Source organism: Drosophila takahashii, chromosome 2R, assembly GCF_030179915.1.
Source record: "Drosophila takahashii strain IR98-3 E-12201 chromosome 2R, DtakHiC1v2, whole genome shotgun sequence".
NCBI lineage: Eukaryota > Metazoa > Arthropoda > Insecta > Diptera > Drosophilidae > Drosophila > Drosophila takahashii.
In genome coordinates this window covers 41691346-41708383 of record NC_091679.1, presented here as the reverse complement: position 1 = coordinate 41708383, position 17038 = coordinate 41691346, and the positions used below count along the sequence as shown (strand labels likewise).

The 17038-nt window shown below is 40.1% G+C and overlaps 3 protein-coding genes across 3 annotated transcripts; 2 read left to right on the top strand and 1 right to left on the bottom strand.

Moving 5' to 3' along the window:
• The first annotated feature begins 5109 nt into the window (after positions 1–5109).
• On the top strand, positions 5110–6282 carry PpD5 (Protein phosphatase D5). The gene has a single exon (XM_017141235.3). The coding sequence runs from the start codon at positions 5188–5190 to the stop codon at positions 6241–6243; it is 1056 nt and encodes a 351-aa protein (XP_016996724.2). The 5' UTR covers positions 5110–5187; the 3' UTR covers positions 6244–6282.
• A 3640-nt stretch (positions 6283–9922) lies between these two features.
• On the top strand, positions 9923–12715 carry LOC138912480 (uncharacterized). Its single transcript, XM_070213413.1, has 2 exons — positions 9923–11670; positions 12111–12715. The coding sequence occupies exons 1-2, from the start codon at positions 11421–11423 to the stop codon at positions 12257–12259; spliced, it is 399 nt and encodes a 132-aa protein (XP_070069514.1). The 5' UTR covers positions 9923–11420; the 3' UTR covers positions 12260–12715.
• A 1372-nt stretch (positions 12716–14087) lies between these two features.
• On the bottom strand, positions 14088–14843 carry LOC108057115 (transmembrane emp24 domain-containing protein 2). Its single transcript, XM_017141243.3, has one exon. The coding sequence runs from the start codon at positions 14741–14743 to the stop codon at positions 14132–14134; it is 612 nt and encodes a 203-aa protein (XP_016996732.3). The 5' UTR covers positions 14744–14843; the 3' UTR covers positions 14088–14131.
• Positions 14844–17038: the final 2195 nt, after the last annotated feature.

Genomic DNA, 17038 nt, shown 5'->3' with positions numbered 1-17038 from the left:
AATGTCCTGCAAATTGTAGACATTTTTCAATTTAATGAGGTGCTTTACTCTAAATTTCTCGCATGCATAAGGCAAGAAAAAAAGGGGAGCGGAGGGTTAAGTGCATCATCAAAGCCGGCCCACTGGTCCGACTGCCAAGGCCATTAAAATGGTAAATTGTGGCCTGGAAATTGCATCATTCTTTCTGGTCAAAAGGAGGGGATTCGTCCTTCGGCTCGCCAGAAAGGCAGTCGAGCAGTCGTGCAGCTCTGCAGCCAACCCAACTAACTAACTAACATGGCGCATTACTCATACGCCGCGTGCTCAATGACTGTCGACTGTCAGTGGATTGCAGCTCCAGTACATCATTATCCGCTCGCTTATCGCTCCTGGTCCTCCGAAAACATCATCCCACTCCACTGGTGCTCTCTCGCATTCCACCACTCGTTTTTACCCAGCCTAGGGCATCTTATCCACAGGCTCGTCAACGTCAAGTGCCTGGCACTCGGTGTCTTTGCTGAATTCTGCCTGCTAAAAGAGGATATCACACGAAGGACTCGCCGTCTGTGCTTGTGTCTGGTCTGGGCTTTTGCATGTGTCAAGCGACTGCTAAAAGTCAGCCGCACCGAAAAGTAGGCATCCGTTTGAGCAGCAAATACAGTCAAAGGTCCAATTAGTTAAAGTCTGTTTTAACAATCTAAGGAAGATCTATAAAATTTAGAAAAAAATCTTAAAATTTATAAATATTTTAATAGTTTATCAGGCAAAGCTCTTAAAGTCAAACAAAAAACTTAAGAACTTGTTAAACTTGATAACAGTTTTTGACGATTTAATAACAATACTTGATAAAAGATTTTAGAGCAGAATTTTTTAAGCGTCAAGTTGAACCTGCTTTTAAACTAATAAATATTCGAATTTTAGAAGATTGTATTTGATTCTACCTAATTGTACTAGAAGAACATTTTTCTAAATATGACATATTTGAAACTTTATATTAATCTTATTTACATACTTTTAAACTTGATTATAGTCTAATTATATAGTCTAAATAAAACTAAATACATTCTATAGTTAAATATTATTTTCTTATTTATTTTCAATACTTTTTCGTTAACTGCGAAAACTATTGTTTAAGGCCGAAAATATTTAAAGTAGTTTTACTTTTGGAGGTAGGACTGTTCTCTCTGGCAGCAGGCGTGAAGTGTGAAAAGTGATGGAGGAGAAAAGAGTGGAGGACGATAGCAACGTCTATGTCTTACTAAATCTTTGTGGAATTTATTTTGCCAGCTATTTTCAGTGATTTACTGTTTGCACACACACGCGGCCTGAGCTCATCTTTCAGTTCGTATTCGTATTCGTATTCTCCACTCCAAACAAACTTCAAGTTGGGGCCACGCCACTCGACAAAGTGTTAATGAGCACCCACAGACACCCGCACACACTTCAATATATTGCGCCCTGGTTGCTTTCATTATACGTGTTATTTTCGCAGCCGCGCCACACAGTGCGTATGCGTAATTTTTGTCACTTATGTAGTTTGCAGTTTGACAACGAAACCTCCGACTCTTCCCATGTGTCAAGTGTTTGCAGCAGATTTTAATTTCGGCCACTTGATGTCTGGCTGGCCCCCGCAGCGTTCGCCCATCACGTTTGAAATGTGTGCGAAATAAAAAAAGGAAAAAAAATATATAACAGACGGAAGAAATTAAATTAAAATTTTAATTAAAACAAGCTCCCGTCTCCGGAATCTTCTGCACATCCCGAGCACTCAGCGAAAACAGCTTAAAGCTTCGGGCCAATTTAATGAGTGCCCGGGTGTGTGGCTTGGAGATATTTCTCTCAGGCTGTCAGCGAGCCGTGGCAATGCGGCTCAATTGACAACTTTGCGAGCGCTCCTTAATGTTTACCGAAGCTAAAGGATGGTCATTATGCCCCAAGTACAGGTCATCCACTTTATAATAGTTCTACTGCAGCAGGTCAGCTTAATAAAGGGCTTAAAGAGGTTTTTTTTTTTCAAAAAAAGGTATAAGAGTTTGCAGTAAAATATTTGGGTTTATAGTGTAATCTTTATTTTGTACACCAATATATATTTTATATTCTGACTTGATATATACTTGATTCACCAGTATTGCATGTAAAAACGATACCAGAAATGTACCATGCGCATATTGACTTGATCCCTGCGTGCTTTTTATTTTATTCTCATCTTTTATTTTACAGTGAAAGCCATTTCTCATTAGTTGATAATATAGCTGCTAACCAAAGAATTTTACCTTTTAAATAATCCCTATATTACAAAATGTTTTCCAAAACCAATTTGATTGTGGTCTGACGCCCAGCTGGAGATGCCACCTCCCAGGACCTTGTTGCCCCATGCCAGCCAAAGTTCTCGGCTTCACCGACACCATCATCATCATCATCATGGCCATCAGCTAATGACCCTGGAAAATGGCCAAAACAAACGATAACCGAGGCAGGCTCAGCAGGGGACTTGGGAGTTGACTGGTAAGTAACGAGGATTAAAGCCGGCTTCCGGCAATTTTCAACGTCATAAATAATATTTCAATAAATTTATATTTGCCCCAGGCTCCCGTTGAGCGCTTAATTGTGTTAAGATGACAATGGCTGCAATGGTCAGCTGACAGTTTGTATCTGTATTGTGGCTGTGAAGTCATGTTGCACGTTTCATTAGGATTAAGTTGCTGTGACGGTTGCACCTTCCATTTCACCTTCATAATTCCGCACAATGCAATGCGAGAAGGAAGAGAGAAAAAAGTATAAAAAATACATAATTGAATTGATTTCTTTCATTCAGCATTCTCCCTCCCCTTTCAATGAGCTTAGCAGATTTTCTCACTCTGTTCTCCATTCACGTCCTTTGTTTTCGCTTGCCAATTTTTGCTGGCCAGCGAAATGAAAATTGAAAATTGAATATTTCCGGCGACACAATGGGATGGCCGCAACAAAAGCAGCGACAACAGCAGCTGAAAAGCAGTTTTTGCTGACCAAACCACACAACCCTTGCCCTCTCCTCTTCGAATTTTCCATTCCCCTTATTCTCCCCCGATTTCATCCCCCTTTTCCAAATTCAAGCGTGCGATTTCTGCTTGGCTTCTTTTTTTTTTTGAATCGAAAATTGCATTGCTGAGGTAAAAATGGCGAGCTGCTTTGCAGGAGGGATCAGAAAATATGGCAGCAAGCGGAAACGGAAATAAGCCAAGCGCCTTTGGCTGCTTCAGATTTCAAGAGACGGTTGAAATCTGTTCGACTTTGAGTCCCCAGTGAGGCGATTGAGTACGAATCCATGAAATTGGTATTCCGAATAGAACAGAAAGGGAGTTTTGGGTTGGATAACAGAAATAATAAATTAAAGTTGCTTTAAAACAAAAACTATTTCATTATTTATCACTTGGTTATCAGTATCAATATTAATTGTGCGGGAATTGGTTTAGAAATTAGAACTAATTAATACTTTGCGCAGATTAAATCACAGTTAAATAGGCATTAAAGCCTAATTAAATCGCAGTACTTCCGCCATTTAGCTTTCCTTTGCCATTTATGTGACATTTCATGTGTAGTGTTAACTTGAAATTTATTACATTTCTAAGGATATATAATGTAAAACGCTGCTCGGTTATACGCAACACGCACAGTTACGTATCCTAAGTACCCATATCGAAAAGAACGAAGGGGATTATCCCACTTTGGCCACAATTTAATTACATTTGCCGCACAAGGGAGCCCCTCAAAGCTGCCGCAGTGCATTAGGGAACCGCTGGGGCATTGAATTAAACTGACATTAAAATAGATTCCGAATGGGAGCGGAGGAAAAAATGCAAAAAGCGACCTCTGAAGTGGGTGGACGATGGGATGGGATCGCTATTCCCGGGGTCGTGCATTAAATCCACCGCAGAAAACAATGCACAAATCCTATTTGAGCGCCGCTTGCAATTAAATACATTCTGGACGGGCGGATGGGGGTACAAATGGGTTGTGGGCTTCAAAGTTGCCAGTGGTTTTTAGGTTGCCCGAGTGGCAGACACACACATGTGTCCCGGGGAGAACCACCATAGCCGGAAGTACACAAATCGCATAAAACCCAAAGGACGAGGAACACAAGGCCCAAACTGAGTTGGTTCCCAAAAAAGAGTGACGTAAAAAGTAAACAGCGTCGACACTGATTCAAAAATGTATTCAAAATGCGCTCCAAAAACCGGAGAGAAAAGGGGGAGGGGATAAAGGATTTTTTCGAGCGGGAACATAAAACCCTAGATGGCCCAAATGGTACCATAAAACCCATGCCCTCTCGCTCGCTCTTTTAAGCCGCATTACAAGTGCAGGAAGCTCTCTGAATCGGGATTACGAGTAGCCAAAATGCAGCTGGGTCCACGATTCGTGGCCAAAAATAAAACAAAAAAAAACCAAAAAGGGAAAGGATGAGGATGAGGGGGTTCAAGGGTCAACAGCGAGTAAACAAGCGACTTTGCGGCGCTTTTTCCCTGTTATCGAGAGCGTCCATTTGAATGTTTTTTTGTTTTCGCCAAATTTATGCCAAGTGTCTGATAATTGAAACGGTCGAGGGGCAAAAGATAATGCCAAAATGGAAGCAAAGTGGAGTAGGGAAATGAAAACGGGGCAAGAACTATAGAAGCAAATGGAGTGAAAAGTCTTAACCAAAGCATTTGAGGGTTGAAGTGCAGATTGCAACCAACTTAACTTCTTTAACTTGACGAAGAAAAGACAATCCGAACCTTACTTGGCTTTTCAATTTACCCTAAAACCAATAAACAAAAGAAGAAACCAAGGCAAAAATTATTGGGATGATATGTTTAATCAAATAAAGTAAATACCTATTGCTTAAAAACAAAAGTGTATTTAGGAAAATGTACTTTTTTTTTCCAATTCATAAATTGTACTTTCTACGTGTTTTTTACATACTTTAGATACGTTTCTATATTATAACCAATGTGTAAAATTGCATTTTATATTTTTATAAATCAATTAAATCATTTTAATTTTATAATTTCTTTAAGAAATACATGTTTATTGCATATAAGCATTGCCTAATGCATTTTCAAAAAAGGCTTAATCTTATTTTGGGAGCAGTAACCTTTCCGATTGTTGCTAGAAGAAACCAGAATTTATTTTCAACATAGCCGAACATTTTAGAATTCCACAATCGAGAAATAATTGAGATATAAGAAGACAATGTCCCGCCGTTCGACCAGTATGTTACAAAACGGCAAGGATTCCGCCAAGAGCAGCTTGGAGAAGGATGAGAAGAATCGAGTGGCCCACCTGGACGCCGTTATTAATCAGCTGAAGAACCAGACGCTTGGAAATCGTAGGGCTGGGAATTTAACCGAGACCACGCTGCAATATATTTCCAGTACATGTCGGGAGTTGTTTCTCACCCAGCCGATGCTTCTGGAACTGAGTGCTCCGGTCAAGATATGCGGGGATCTGCATGGTCAGTTCAAGGACCTGCTGAGGATCTTTCAGCAGTGCGGCTTGCCACCCGCGTCCAACTACCTGTTTCTCGGGGATTATGTGGATCGGGGTCAGTACTCGGTGGAAACCTTGGCCCTGCTGTTGACCTATAAACTCCGCTATCCGGAGACCTTCTTCCTGCTGCGCGGCAATCACGAATCGGCGGATGTTAATCGGATCTATGGATTTTTCGACGAGTGCAAGCGACGATATAGTGTGAAATTGTGGAGGTCCTTTGTGGACTGCTACGATTGCATGCCGGTGGCTGCCATTGTGGCGGATCGAATTTTCTGCGTTCACGGTGGGTTGAGTCCGGATCTGAATAATCTGGACGACATTCGCCGACTGCCTCGTCCCACAGAAGTTCCCAGCGATGGCTTGCTGTGCGATCTGCTCTGGTCGGATCCGGATGATACTACTAGCACCTGGGCGGCAAATGATCGTGGTGTTAGCTACACCTTCGGAGCCGCCATAGTGGAGGGCTTCCTGCTGCAGCACAAGTTCAATCTGATCGTCCGTGCCCACCAGGTGGTGGAGGATGGCTACGAGTTCTTCGCCGAGCGCCAGTTGGTCACCATCTTTTCGGCCCCCAACTACTGCAACATCTTCGATAACAGCGGCGCCGTTCTGGTGGTGGACTCCAATCTAGTCTGCCACTTTGTCATCATCCGTCCGAGACCCGGGATCCGACCAACGGGCTTTGAGTCGGACAGTGGATCCACGAATGTGCCGGCCATCGGACCACCTCCATCGGCCAAGGAGAAGAAGGTGTAAGAGAAGAGCTTGCTTGCGATGTTATATTTTAAAAATGGAAAATTAATTTACTTTTTTCTATTTCGCATTAAAAAGTTATGTAATTATGTTAAAATAATTAATAATTTTCTTTAAAAAAATTTTTTAGCTAACTATCCTTTTACTTTTAAGTATATTAAATTATTAAAAAAAAAAATAAAAGTTTTGTAAGTAGTTTTCATATTTTTTGAAAAAAATATGAAAAAATTAAAATAAAAATGGTTTAAATACCAATCGATTGGGAATTTCATTACGAAGTCAACTTAGTAAACCTTTCATTTCTTGAAATTTTGTTAAAATGTTGAATTGTTAAAGTGGTGTTACAAATTATTTTATTACATTTCTTTCCATTAATTTCGAGCAATTAGCTTTTTAAGGTAATTAATGAGTTTCTGGGCAATAATTAATAGAATCCCATAATTAAAAACCGCTCTTCGCCGTTTCTTTGTTCTTCCAATCAATAATATGGCTTTTAATTGTGGCTTAATCGAAGGACAATTGAAGGTCACCGAAGCTGAGCGCCCAGCAAAGAAATATGTAATAAATCTTCATTTAAATTTAATTAAAATTCCCAATGACCAAGTGGGTGGGGGATACAAAAGCGGGCGGGAAAGCTGGAAAAGGGGGACACAAATCGTGTGCCCAGACAAGGAGGGGGTTTGAGAAGAAGAAGAAGCCAGGGGTTTCAGGGGTTAACAGCTTGGCAGGTGAATGAGGTGGCGGTGGCAGCTTCTGTTTGACTTTGTAAAATGTCTACCTGGCCACACTTTATGCCAGGGAAAATAATTCCATGAGCAAATATTTAAATGTGGCCGACGGGAGAAGCGCCGTTTGCCCAGAGGCGGAGGTTTTGCTTCTGCAGACCCGCAGGCGAAACTCATTTTGTTTACAAAAACCAAGCATCGTAATTTATACATTCATGTGTGTAAACATAAACAAAAGGTTTTCCAAGGCAAGGAAAACCGCCAGCAGGTGGAAAAGAGGGCGGCGGTGGGGCAAAGAAAATAACTTTAATAATCTGGGCAAACACAAATAATTACACAGCATGTGTTTGTGTGTGTGTAGAAAAACAAGCAACTGTCTGCATAAATATTTATTATGTGTTCAATTGCAATGGCCAAAGGCATTGGCGAAATGAGGGTGGTGGCGTATACGTGATTTCTGATGCACAGCCGGCACATAAATCACATATTTGCGGCCGCCTGCGGCCATTTTGAATTGTAATTAATTCGCAATTTTTTGTACATATTTATCGTACATTTGTAGCCCATTTAAATCAATTGTGTAACGAATTTGTTAAATATTTTATGGCCGGCGTGAATTATGAATTCCAAATGTGGGGCCCCCGAAAAATATGCAACAGTCGTTGGAATTCGTTTGATATTGATTCGTATTCGATTTTCTGATTAAATATTGATCAAAGCGCGGGCCATCTTTTCACACTTTTCAGATTTGTCCTTCCACACCTCCTAATAAAATAAAAATGAAAGCCGAACGAAGCCAAGACACTTGCCTTTATGGGGCAACAAAAATCTTTATGTCGGCATTTCAGAGGCGTATCACAAAAAAAGGCTGAAATTAAATAAAAATGTAAGAAACGGCGAAATGATATGGGGGCACTTAAAGGTGCCACATGTCGAGGGGACGGCAGATGATGTATAAAAATGTCAACGGCAACAAGAGGCAAACTTGTAAGTGTCAGGCGGAGATGGGGAAAACTTTGCCAAACGGTGTCAAAACATAAAACGAAAATTAAGCAAAAGAAAAAAGGCACATCTCGGGGCTTTTCCTCGTTTTTTTAGTGGCTTTACCTCTGGTCCTGACACCTGCGCACATCCTTGAAGGTGGCCAGGAAATGAGAAAATAAAGAGAGCAGCAGGACAGGACGAAGGACCAGGCAGGACTACCTGCAGCTGAATCTGATGGTTGATAGCCATAAAAAAATACCTCCAGTTTTCCTTCGCGCCATCTTAAAACTCAGCCGTTACCGTTATACTTAAAGGTTATGGGGGGCAGGTTCCAGTGGGTGGGTTTGTTCTGAATCCGAGGAGAAGTGGAGCGCAGTGGTCCGTGTCCCAGTTGCTCCGTTTGCCGCGATCCCCAATCTAATTGGCATGCAAAGGTCGTCGCCAGCTGTCCACGCAAAGAGTCGCCCTTGATGATGACCACTTTGGGACGGAGTGGGTGGGTAGACATTCTTGGCAGGAAGGCAGCGTTTTTAAGGCGATTTTCTTCGTATTTTATTTTTTGCATTTTGTAAACTGTATTTAGTAATTAAAGAACAGAAAGAATGTCAAATATTTCTTCTTTTCATCTACCTTTTATAGGAATTGCAACGAAAAATATTCATCTTTAAAATTTCAATTAAACGTCTAATTTCTTTGTGTTGTTAGAGTTAATATACAAATCTTGTATTGGATATATATTTTATGTATTTATTTATATTACTTAGACATTTTTTAATAGAAAATATAAATGTTTAAGATTCGGAAATATACAAGTCAAGTTCTTGAAATAACAGATATTTAGATTTTCTCTCAACAAGATTTTTAAATTTGCTTAAAATAAAGAAATTAAGATAAATACCTACTATTCCTTATTAGACGTTATAAAAAACATATTTATATTGAATAAAAAGTGCTAGGGAACTGATAAAGATAAAGCAATATTAAAATCAGTTTGCCACCAGAATGTCTTTGATAAAAAAGCACATTTAAAAATATTAAATCAACATTAGTTGTACACTAAAAATAAATATTTTTATTTTAAGTTAGTATTTATTATTTACCAACTATTTATTTCTATACAAAAACGACTTGTAAAAAATAAAGATGGTATTGAATTTCCTCAGTGTACCTTAATTATCCTTTACGCCACATTCCCGTTAACCGATTCAGTTGCTTACATAATTCAAAACCAAAACACGGGCTTTGTTTTTGTTGTTCTCGACCACGTGCGAGTCGAGCTGCGAACAGCTGATTAGGCGTAAACAAAAGTCAGATGGTTCCGGAGAGAGAGTCGTGAAATACTGGAGAGATGTTACGCACAAATCAGAGCTTTCACGCTCCCCGGAAAAAGGGCTTTACCGTTTCGCTCAGTTGGCGTCGGAAAATCAGCTTCACTTTCATTCAGAGCTTCGTTTCTCGGCTCGGTTTCGCCAGGGAAATCACGAAAAATCGCCAGTTTGCCGTGGCAAGTCGAAGCCTGAGGTCGCCATCGTCGTGTTGGCTTTAGCTTGGATTTTCCGATTTTCCATATATATATCTCCAGCGGATTTCGCTACAGCAGCTCTACTCGATTCGCGCTCAGTTCGTCTGCAGAAGTCGGCAGAAGCGGTTCACAATCCTCCGAAGCTCCTGTTTCGTCCTGGGAAAGAGTGCGTTGTGTCTGTGGTGCGTGATTCTCAATTGTGTAATTGTAATGGATGTCCTTCGTTAAGATTAAATATTAAATTTTCAATGCTCTGCGCTCGGGTGGTGGTTATCCCTCCCTGACTCCATGGCGGCTACGTGATTTTTTATAAAGTGCCTCTGCAAATAATAAAAAAAAATAAGAATAAAGCAAATATAAAAGGAGAAACGCGTGCCACATCCGTCAATGGCCATCAGAACGTTTCCCTGGCCATTTTTATTTTCGTGCGCGCTTCACTCGGTTGGCTTTTGTTTTTGTTTTCGTCCTTGTGTTATTCTTTCCCAGCGGTTTTTGTCCCTTTTTCGCCATATGCCGCAACTGAATTTGGCCCGATTTTGATTTTTATTGCCGCCGTTGCCTTTTTGTTGCTCCCCTTCGAAGCGTTTGCATAAATAATTGAATGTGCCTAGAGGTGCAATAAAAACCAGTGCGACCCATTGAAATATTGACCCAGCTGAACCCACAAAGGACCTGCCACGAGTCCTTCGCCCGTGTGTGCCCGAATTGGCCAAGCAGGCATTCATCATTGAAATAACAGCCCAATGGTTTTATATTTTTAATGAAATATAAAACTCGATTGCCCGCGAACAAGAGACATCTATCAAACAGTTTACAAAAAATGCTTATAAAAGTTGAATTGTCCACTTTTTTGTTGTCCATAAACTGCATTGTAAATCATTTAATTTGATAAGAGCAGAATAATATCATAAATAATAATGGTTAACGAATCACGGCTATTATGAATATTAAACTTTAAGTGCCAGCTTATAAAAATGCCAACGATTTAGCTATTTGAAAAAGTAAAAATCGTTTGTGCTACCTGAAATCCTTTCGTAATACCCAACTATTTGCCAAATCACCAAACGGTGACACCAATTCCACGCAAAGTCTCTTTCAATCTCCCCGAAAAATCACACTTTAAAAGGTATTTCAAAGCAAAAAGGCAAAAAACCGAACCAAAAACGTTACCAAAATATTTCAACCACATATTTCTTGGTTGGCTCACGTCGCCAGGTTGCATGACCAGCGGATCCTGGGAGCCGTGTCCTTTTTGGCTCGTTGGTTGGTTGACCTCCAGGCACCACTAATTGCTGCAATTTTTCAAGCTCCACAGAGCGTCGCCGGCCCTTAGTTGGCTGCCAGAAAAAAGTATTTTCGCTTTGCATTCCTTTTTTTCGCTTTGCCTCTGCCAATTTCCATGGAAATGCAACTGTGAATTTTTGATATTTATCAACCTAAAAAATAAAAAAAAAGAATCGGGGGATGAGAAGACGGTGGAGAAAACTGCGAAATTTCTGTGGTCGTCCTCGAAAAGTCCTTGACATGTTGGCCCCCATCTAATGAAGAATGATTGCCAACAGTTCGCCTCCTGGGATTTTACTCATTTTTCAGTTCCCGCTGGATTTTCGCCATGACTAATGATGACCAAACAATGAGTCATTAAAAGAGGGCAAACAAATATTGTCCCCGCATAAAAAAATCAATTATTGAGTAAATTGCTTTTTAATTAATAGCAAATATGGCCTACTAAATGCGCAAAAATTATAAGCGAGATTAAAATTAAAATATTTGCAGACATTAAACAGAGGAAAGCTTAACAATAATATTTGCAGAATATTTCACAATCGCTTTTTTCTTAATTATAATATTTTAAATAATATTTTAATAGGAGCATAAATGAAATGAACTAATAAAGTAAAAAGTGCAGCAAAGAGATATATTTGTGAAAGTGAAGTGCGAAAACCAAAATGCACCAAAGCAAACGCTCCAACGAGTTGTGGAATCAATACCAATACCTAAACCGAAACCGAAACCAAAACCAAAGTCAAGGATCGAGTGGAATCGCCCGTCGTCCGACGATGGGGCGGAACAAAGGAGCCGCCGCCGGATCGGGAGCAGTCAACTGTGGCCTGTTGATGCTCCTGCTGCTCCTCCAGCTGGTGGGTGAGCGCCTGGCGACGCCATCGCCCTCCTCCATGCAGGCGCCACAGAAACGAGGTAAGTGCTGCATTGTACACGGAAATATAATTGGGGGTTTTATAGCCTATTCCTTAAGAATGCGATATAAATATTTTATACATAAAATAATTTTGAAATAAATATCGCTCGATGAATACCAGTTAAATATATTTAAGTTTTAATTAAAATTAATGGGATAAGAAAAACCGGAAAATAAAAATAAAGATAATAAAAGGTTATCTTAATTTTACACTTCATCTATCTAAAATATTATTTCTGCTTCTTAATAACTGCTATTCAAATCTCCCCTTAATATTTTAATATTTATTTTTTTACCAATATTTAAAGTACTCAAAACCAAGTCAAAGTAGGCCTATTATATTTTATTATTATATTTATTTTAGTAATTTTTTTCCGTGCAACCACTGTTGTTCGAAATGGCAAATAAATGTCAAATAACATAGCTCTAACCGCCTCAGCCTCAGCTGCCCCGCATTCTCATATGGCTTGTGTGTTTGCTGTGTTGCGGGTAAATACTCGTAGGCAGGACAAAAGGCGCACCACGTTGCGTATACGCTACGTTGCCATGGCAGCCGCGTTGCTTATGTTGCTGCCATTGTTGCTCTAGCTGGAGCACTAGTACCCATACCGATGCGAGGTTGAGCCTGGTGGCAGTATTTTATTAACATTACATTGCTTTCAACTCGGCCTGACATAATAGAAAATTGAATTGCCACGATGGGCGTGGTAGGACGAAGTTGGGAGAATGAAAAGGGGGAGGACATTTGAACCGAGAACCATCACAACTCAAAAGGAACGAGACCCAAGGCTAACCGCTGCCTTCAACCCCCGGCAGTTCTGCAAGTGATGCAATTAAGTGAACAGCTCTGAAGGATGCAAAACATAATTGAAGCCAGAGTGCCATGAGGTCCTGGCATGCGATAATGATGAGAGATGATGGGCCATCGGAATGTTGAGTAGCTGCTGGTGAATAAATCGAAGTTGGGAATAGAATAGGGCTTTAATGTTTGCTATGATGAAGATGGCTTAGAGGTTCTGAAAGTCCTTGGATGTTGGAAAATTATTTAAAAATACTAACCATAAAATAAACAGAATGTAAATTCCAAATAAATCTCTTGAAAAATACACCATTCCATGGAAAAATTCTTTTATATTTTTGTTTAAATATACGTTTTATGGAATATAGGTTTTTACAATCCTATTAAGGTAGTCCCTAAACTTAAGCATCTTTAATTATATACCTGCAATCCTTAAACTACTTTCTTAACTTCTTTGTCAATAATATTTAAAAGTTAAGAAATGATTACAATTTTAATATACTCCCCATCGCAACAAGGGAAACCGTAGAATGTAAATTCGAAATAAAATTCTTGGAAAATATCCATCAGGGAACTGGATTTTCTCTCGGCCAGCAGCCAGCTTTTCTCCTAGCCTCCATTGCTTTTCCTGTTTTGTCTTGTGAACTTTATTTGCGCGCTGCTCCATTGGCTGCCAGGATACTTGGACCACATTTTACGCCCCCCTCCGCCCCCCATTCCGCTCCTCCTTTCCATTCTGCTCCCTGAACTTTTGCTTTCATTTGACGCTGGGGAACAATATTGTACCGAGTCGGGTGTCCTTTATTCATTCTTCTGGCGCTGCCAGATGCCGCGTCTCGAGAGCTCCCACAACATGCTTCATTTTATTATGCAACAACCAACGAAAAAAAAATAATAAAAAATAGGGAAAACTTGCTACTTTATAGGGCAATACATATACCCCATAGAACAGGAATAGAAAAACAAAAAGCGGAGCGGCAGCGGGAAAAAAACTTGACGCGACATTGTCGTAAATAAGAGGCAAAAACTTTGGCTTTGTTTTCGCCAAGGACCCAGGACTAAGAGCCAAGACCAAAGAGAAAGCGGCGGGAGAAAGTTGTGAATGAATATGATAAGTTTCCGCCACGACTGGTGTATTGGCCATGTGTGTGGACAGCCGTCATAAATTTCCAGTGCTAATCCAATGCGGGGCCACACTCTATATAGGTGAAGTGAACTTTATGGATACTTGAACCCAGCCCCCCGAACGGAGAAAAGTTTTATGGTTTGTGAAGCGTGAAATATGCAACAAATTGAGGGGAAAGAACAGCCACAAGGAAAAGCGAAGACTAAACATTTCTGCCACTTTCTTAAATTTAATGCTTTGATTGCGTACTTTTAATCAAGCATCCTAGAAGTAAGTGAAGTACACATAAACCAATAAATGAAAAGAAAATTCGCTTAAATTCCTAAACCTTTCTATGATACCTACTTACATGAAAAATGTATTTTCAGAAGAATTAAAATTTAATTTTTATAACAAAGAGTAAAAATCATTTTTGTCTTAGTATTTTATAGATTTTTATTGCAGCAACCTAACATTAAAGTAGTAATAATTTAAAATATTATAAGTTTTTATTAGGGTTACATTTATTTTGCAAGTATTAGTCTTATACCAAAGGTTAAACTACGCGCCGGACTTCAAAGAAGTGCTTGAGGTAGTACACCTCCAAAATGGTCATAATAATCAGCATCATGGGGCCAAATATAGACCATGCGAGAACCCGGAATTCCACCATATCGCTGACTTCCAAGTGACCGCGATAGCGAAAGTGCATATATTCCTGTTCCATCTTCACGGCTCCCAGTTTGGAGGACAATTCGTTGATCATTGATTGAACGGTCGCCTGCTCGATGACATCGTCCCATCGGTTCGAAGTATCCTGGTAGTATTTCAAGGCCCTGGCTATATGGAACTGGAACATCAGGACCTTGGGAGTCAGCGTGGACATTTTATTGTCGAAACACAGCTGATATTGCCCATCTTTCATGGCCGTGAAGGTGAAACTGCCCACGGTGTCCTGTTCCGAGTGGTGGAGGCGATCATTTCGAGGTCCCGAGATCTCCACACCCACATCCTTGAAGCCGCCGTCCATGACCTCGAAGGATATGGTCACCATATCGCTGACATTGGCGTGATCGTAGAAGCACATCGTCTCGTGGGCATCCACTGTGATGATGAAGCCACAAGTCGATTCCAAAAGGACCAGGATTACCACAATAACTAACAGCATTTTTTATTTATTTCTCTATTGCCTCGGGTTCCTATATTGAGTACATATTATATATATTGTGTGGGTTTGTATTCCAAATGGAAAAGTAAATGAGAAGACGTTATTCCCCCGGCCAAGCTGAATAATTGAATGCTGTGCTAATTTAACCAACTTCGCTTCATTATCGAACCGACTTTCCACCATGTACCTCCCCCCTTTTGGCTACTCCTCCTATACAAACACCCTTCAAATCAAATTAAGATGATAAAAGCAAATTGCAAATTGTCAGATCCCTGGTACACCCGACCCGCCCCCAAAGTCGCCCCCTTGGCAATGCATATTTGATGTTATCGATTCCTTGGCCCATCAATTGTCAAAATGTCATGCATTTTTAATGCCATTTGGGCGGGCGGACACACATTTGGTTTTCCGCAAATCATTCTTCTTGCTCTGCCATTCGCCCATTGAATTTATTGCTTTTTGGTTCAATAAATTTTAATGCAAAATGCTGCAAAAAATTTATCAATTGTTCAACGGTCTCTCTTTAAAAGCGAACAAAATTTTATCTAGCTATAATTATTTTCGGCTGTAATTTCAGCGTTTTGCTGATGTGAACAGAAATTTATGTAATAATTCCACGTAAATTGTTTGCATCAGGGAAATCCAAACTTTTGTTAATGTAATACCGCTAATTGCAGGGGGTTTTTTGCAAAAATATTACCCTACTTGCAGTAATAACTGTTATTAAAGCTGAAGTAATATTTTTGCTATTTTCTGATGCTGTGTGAAATTGCATGAAAATGCATACGACTTTCCATTGTGTTTGGTCATGTGAGGCCACAAAAATTATCGCCGCTTCAGCAAGAATCCAGCAAATTGATTCAATTGCCATAAAAATGTACTCCCTTCGACAATTTGTTTATCGCCCGGCGATACACAGTTTATGTCGCACCTTAAAACAATTTTACGAGTCGTCAATTCGACGGCAGGGAAACTCCTTCAACTCCACACGGACCCTCAACTATTTGCAAAATGTTCTCACACCCTCCTTCTCCTTCTCTTTCCCACCCCGTGTATTCCTATCTCTCTCTCTGTCTATCTCTATAGAAACATTTTACAACTATTTGCTGTGTGCTCTACTTAAACAATTTTTTCTCCGCTCGCCTCGCCTGTTCTTCATGGGTTTTTTTCAACCGACTTCGTTTGTAGCCCGCACTTTTGAATATCCTTTATGATATTCAATTTCAAATTCTAATGCTTTAAGCGATTAAGTACACGCTTTACGCCACTTAACTCCATGTCGCCCGCTTTAGACGGTGTCAGCTGCCCTGCCGCCCCCTCACTCCCTCTATTCCTATCCCCATCCAGATCCTATCCTGATCCTATCCAGTTTCGTCCCTCTCCATCCGATTCGCGGTATTTGCCGACTTCAGTTACTTTAGGCGCCGGGAACACTTGATGCCTGCCTTTGCCCCTGCCTATTCTGTACTGAGAAAAATCTAGGGAATCGGAAAATCAGTAGTATTATGTAATAAGTTTTGCTTTAGATTTGTATATTCCACTGTGAAGAGTCGTTAAATCTTTTATATATGGTATTTTGAAGTTATATTTTTTAGCGAATTTGGTGATTCAATTTACAGTTAGATATTTCAAAGTCCCAGGTTTGGTTTTCAAATTAATCTTTGTTTTTTTTTTAATATGAAAAATATATTTAATGTTAAAGAAAGAATCTTTATAGATTCAATTTTTAAAATCTTTCTTACTATGAATTTCAATTTATACTTTTAAACTAGTGGTGATTATTAACTGATGGTTTATTAATTTGTATGTAAGGTATGTTTATTACAATTGATCTTAAAATGGTTAAGAAAATAAGGATGGAAACATTTGATTTTTCTAGAAAATCATATTTCTATCATCTTTTGATTGACTTTATACTCCATTTTCTCTTCAGTGTGCTTCTGGTCCCGTTCCATCTTCTTTTTCCCATGCCACCCGGCGTGTCGACATGACATCGACGCTCTTAAGTGCCAGTTGGAGTTGGCCCCGCCACTGAATTTCCCTTTCTTTTATTTTTTTGTGTGTCGTGCTCAAGGACTTTTTGCTGGATATTTCATGTGCGTGCAGCAGCTTAGGAGCAGATGTGCGTGTGTAGGTGTGGCAGTGGGTGGGGGAACCCCACAAATCCCAACCCCCCAGCTCCCGAACGGAATAGATGGTGGGGACAGATTTCGCTACGGTTTTCCCGTTGCCAACGATTGGGCCTGACTTAAAGCGGCTTAAATTACGTATACGCCCAGGCGGTCAGTCAGCCGA

Bases quoted from the DNA above. Each gene is read 5' to 3' on its own strand.
- PpD5 (XM_017141235.3), top strand. From the start codon at position 5,188: ATGTCCCGCCGTTCGACCAGTATGTTACAAAACGGCAAGGATTCCGCC.
- LOC138912480 (XM_070213413.1), top strand. From the start codon at position 11,421: ATGCACCAAAGCAAACGCTCCAACGAGTTGTGGAATCAATACCAATAC. The intron at 11,671-12,110 runs GTAAGTGCTGCA...TAACCGCCTCAG, and splicing joins GCAGGCGCCACAGAAACGAG to CCTCAGCTGCCCCGCATTCT.
- LOC108057115 (XM_017141243.3), bottom strand. From the start codon at position 14,743: ATGCTGTTAGTTATTGTGGTAATCCTGGTCCTTTTGGAATCGACTTGT.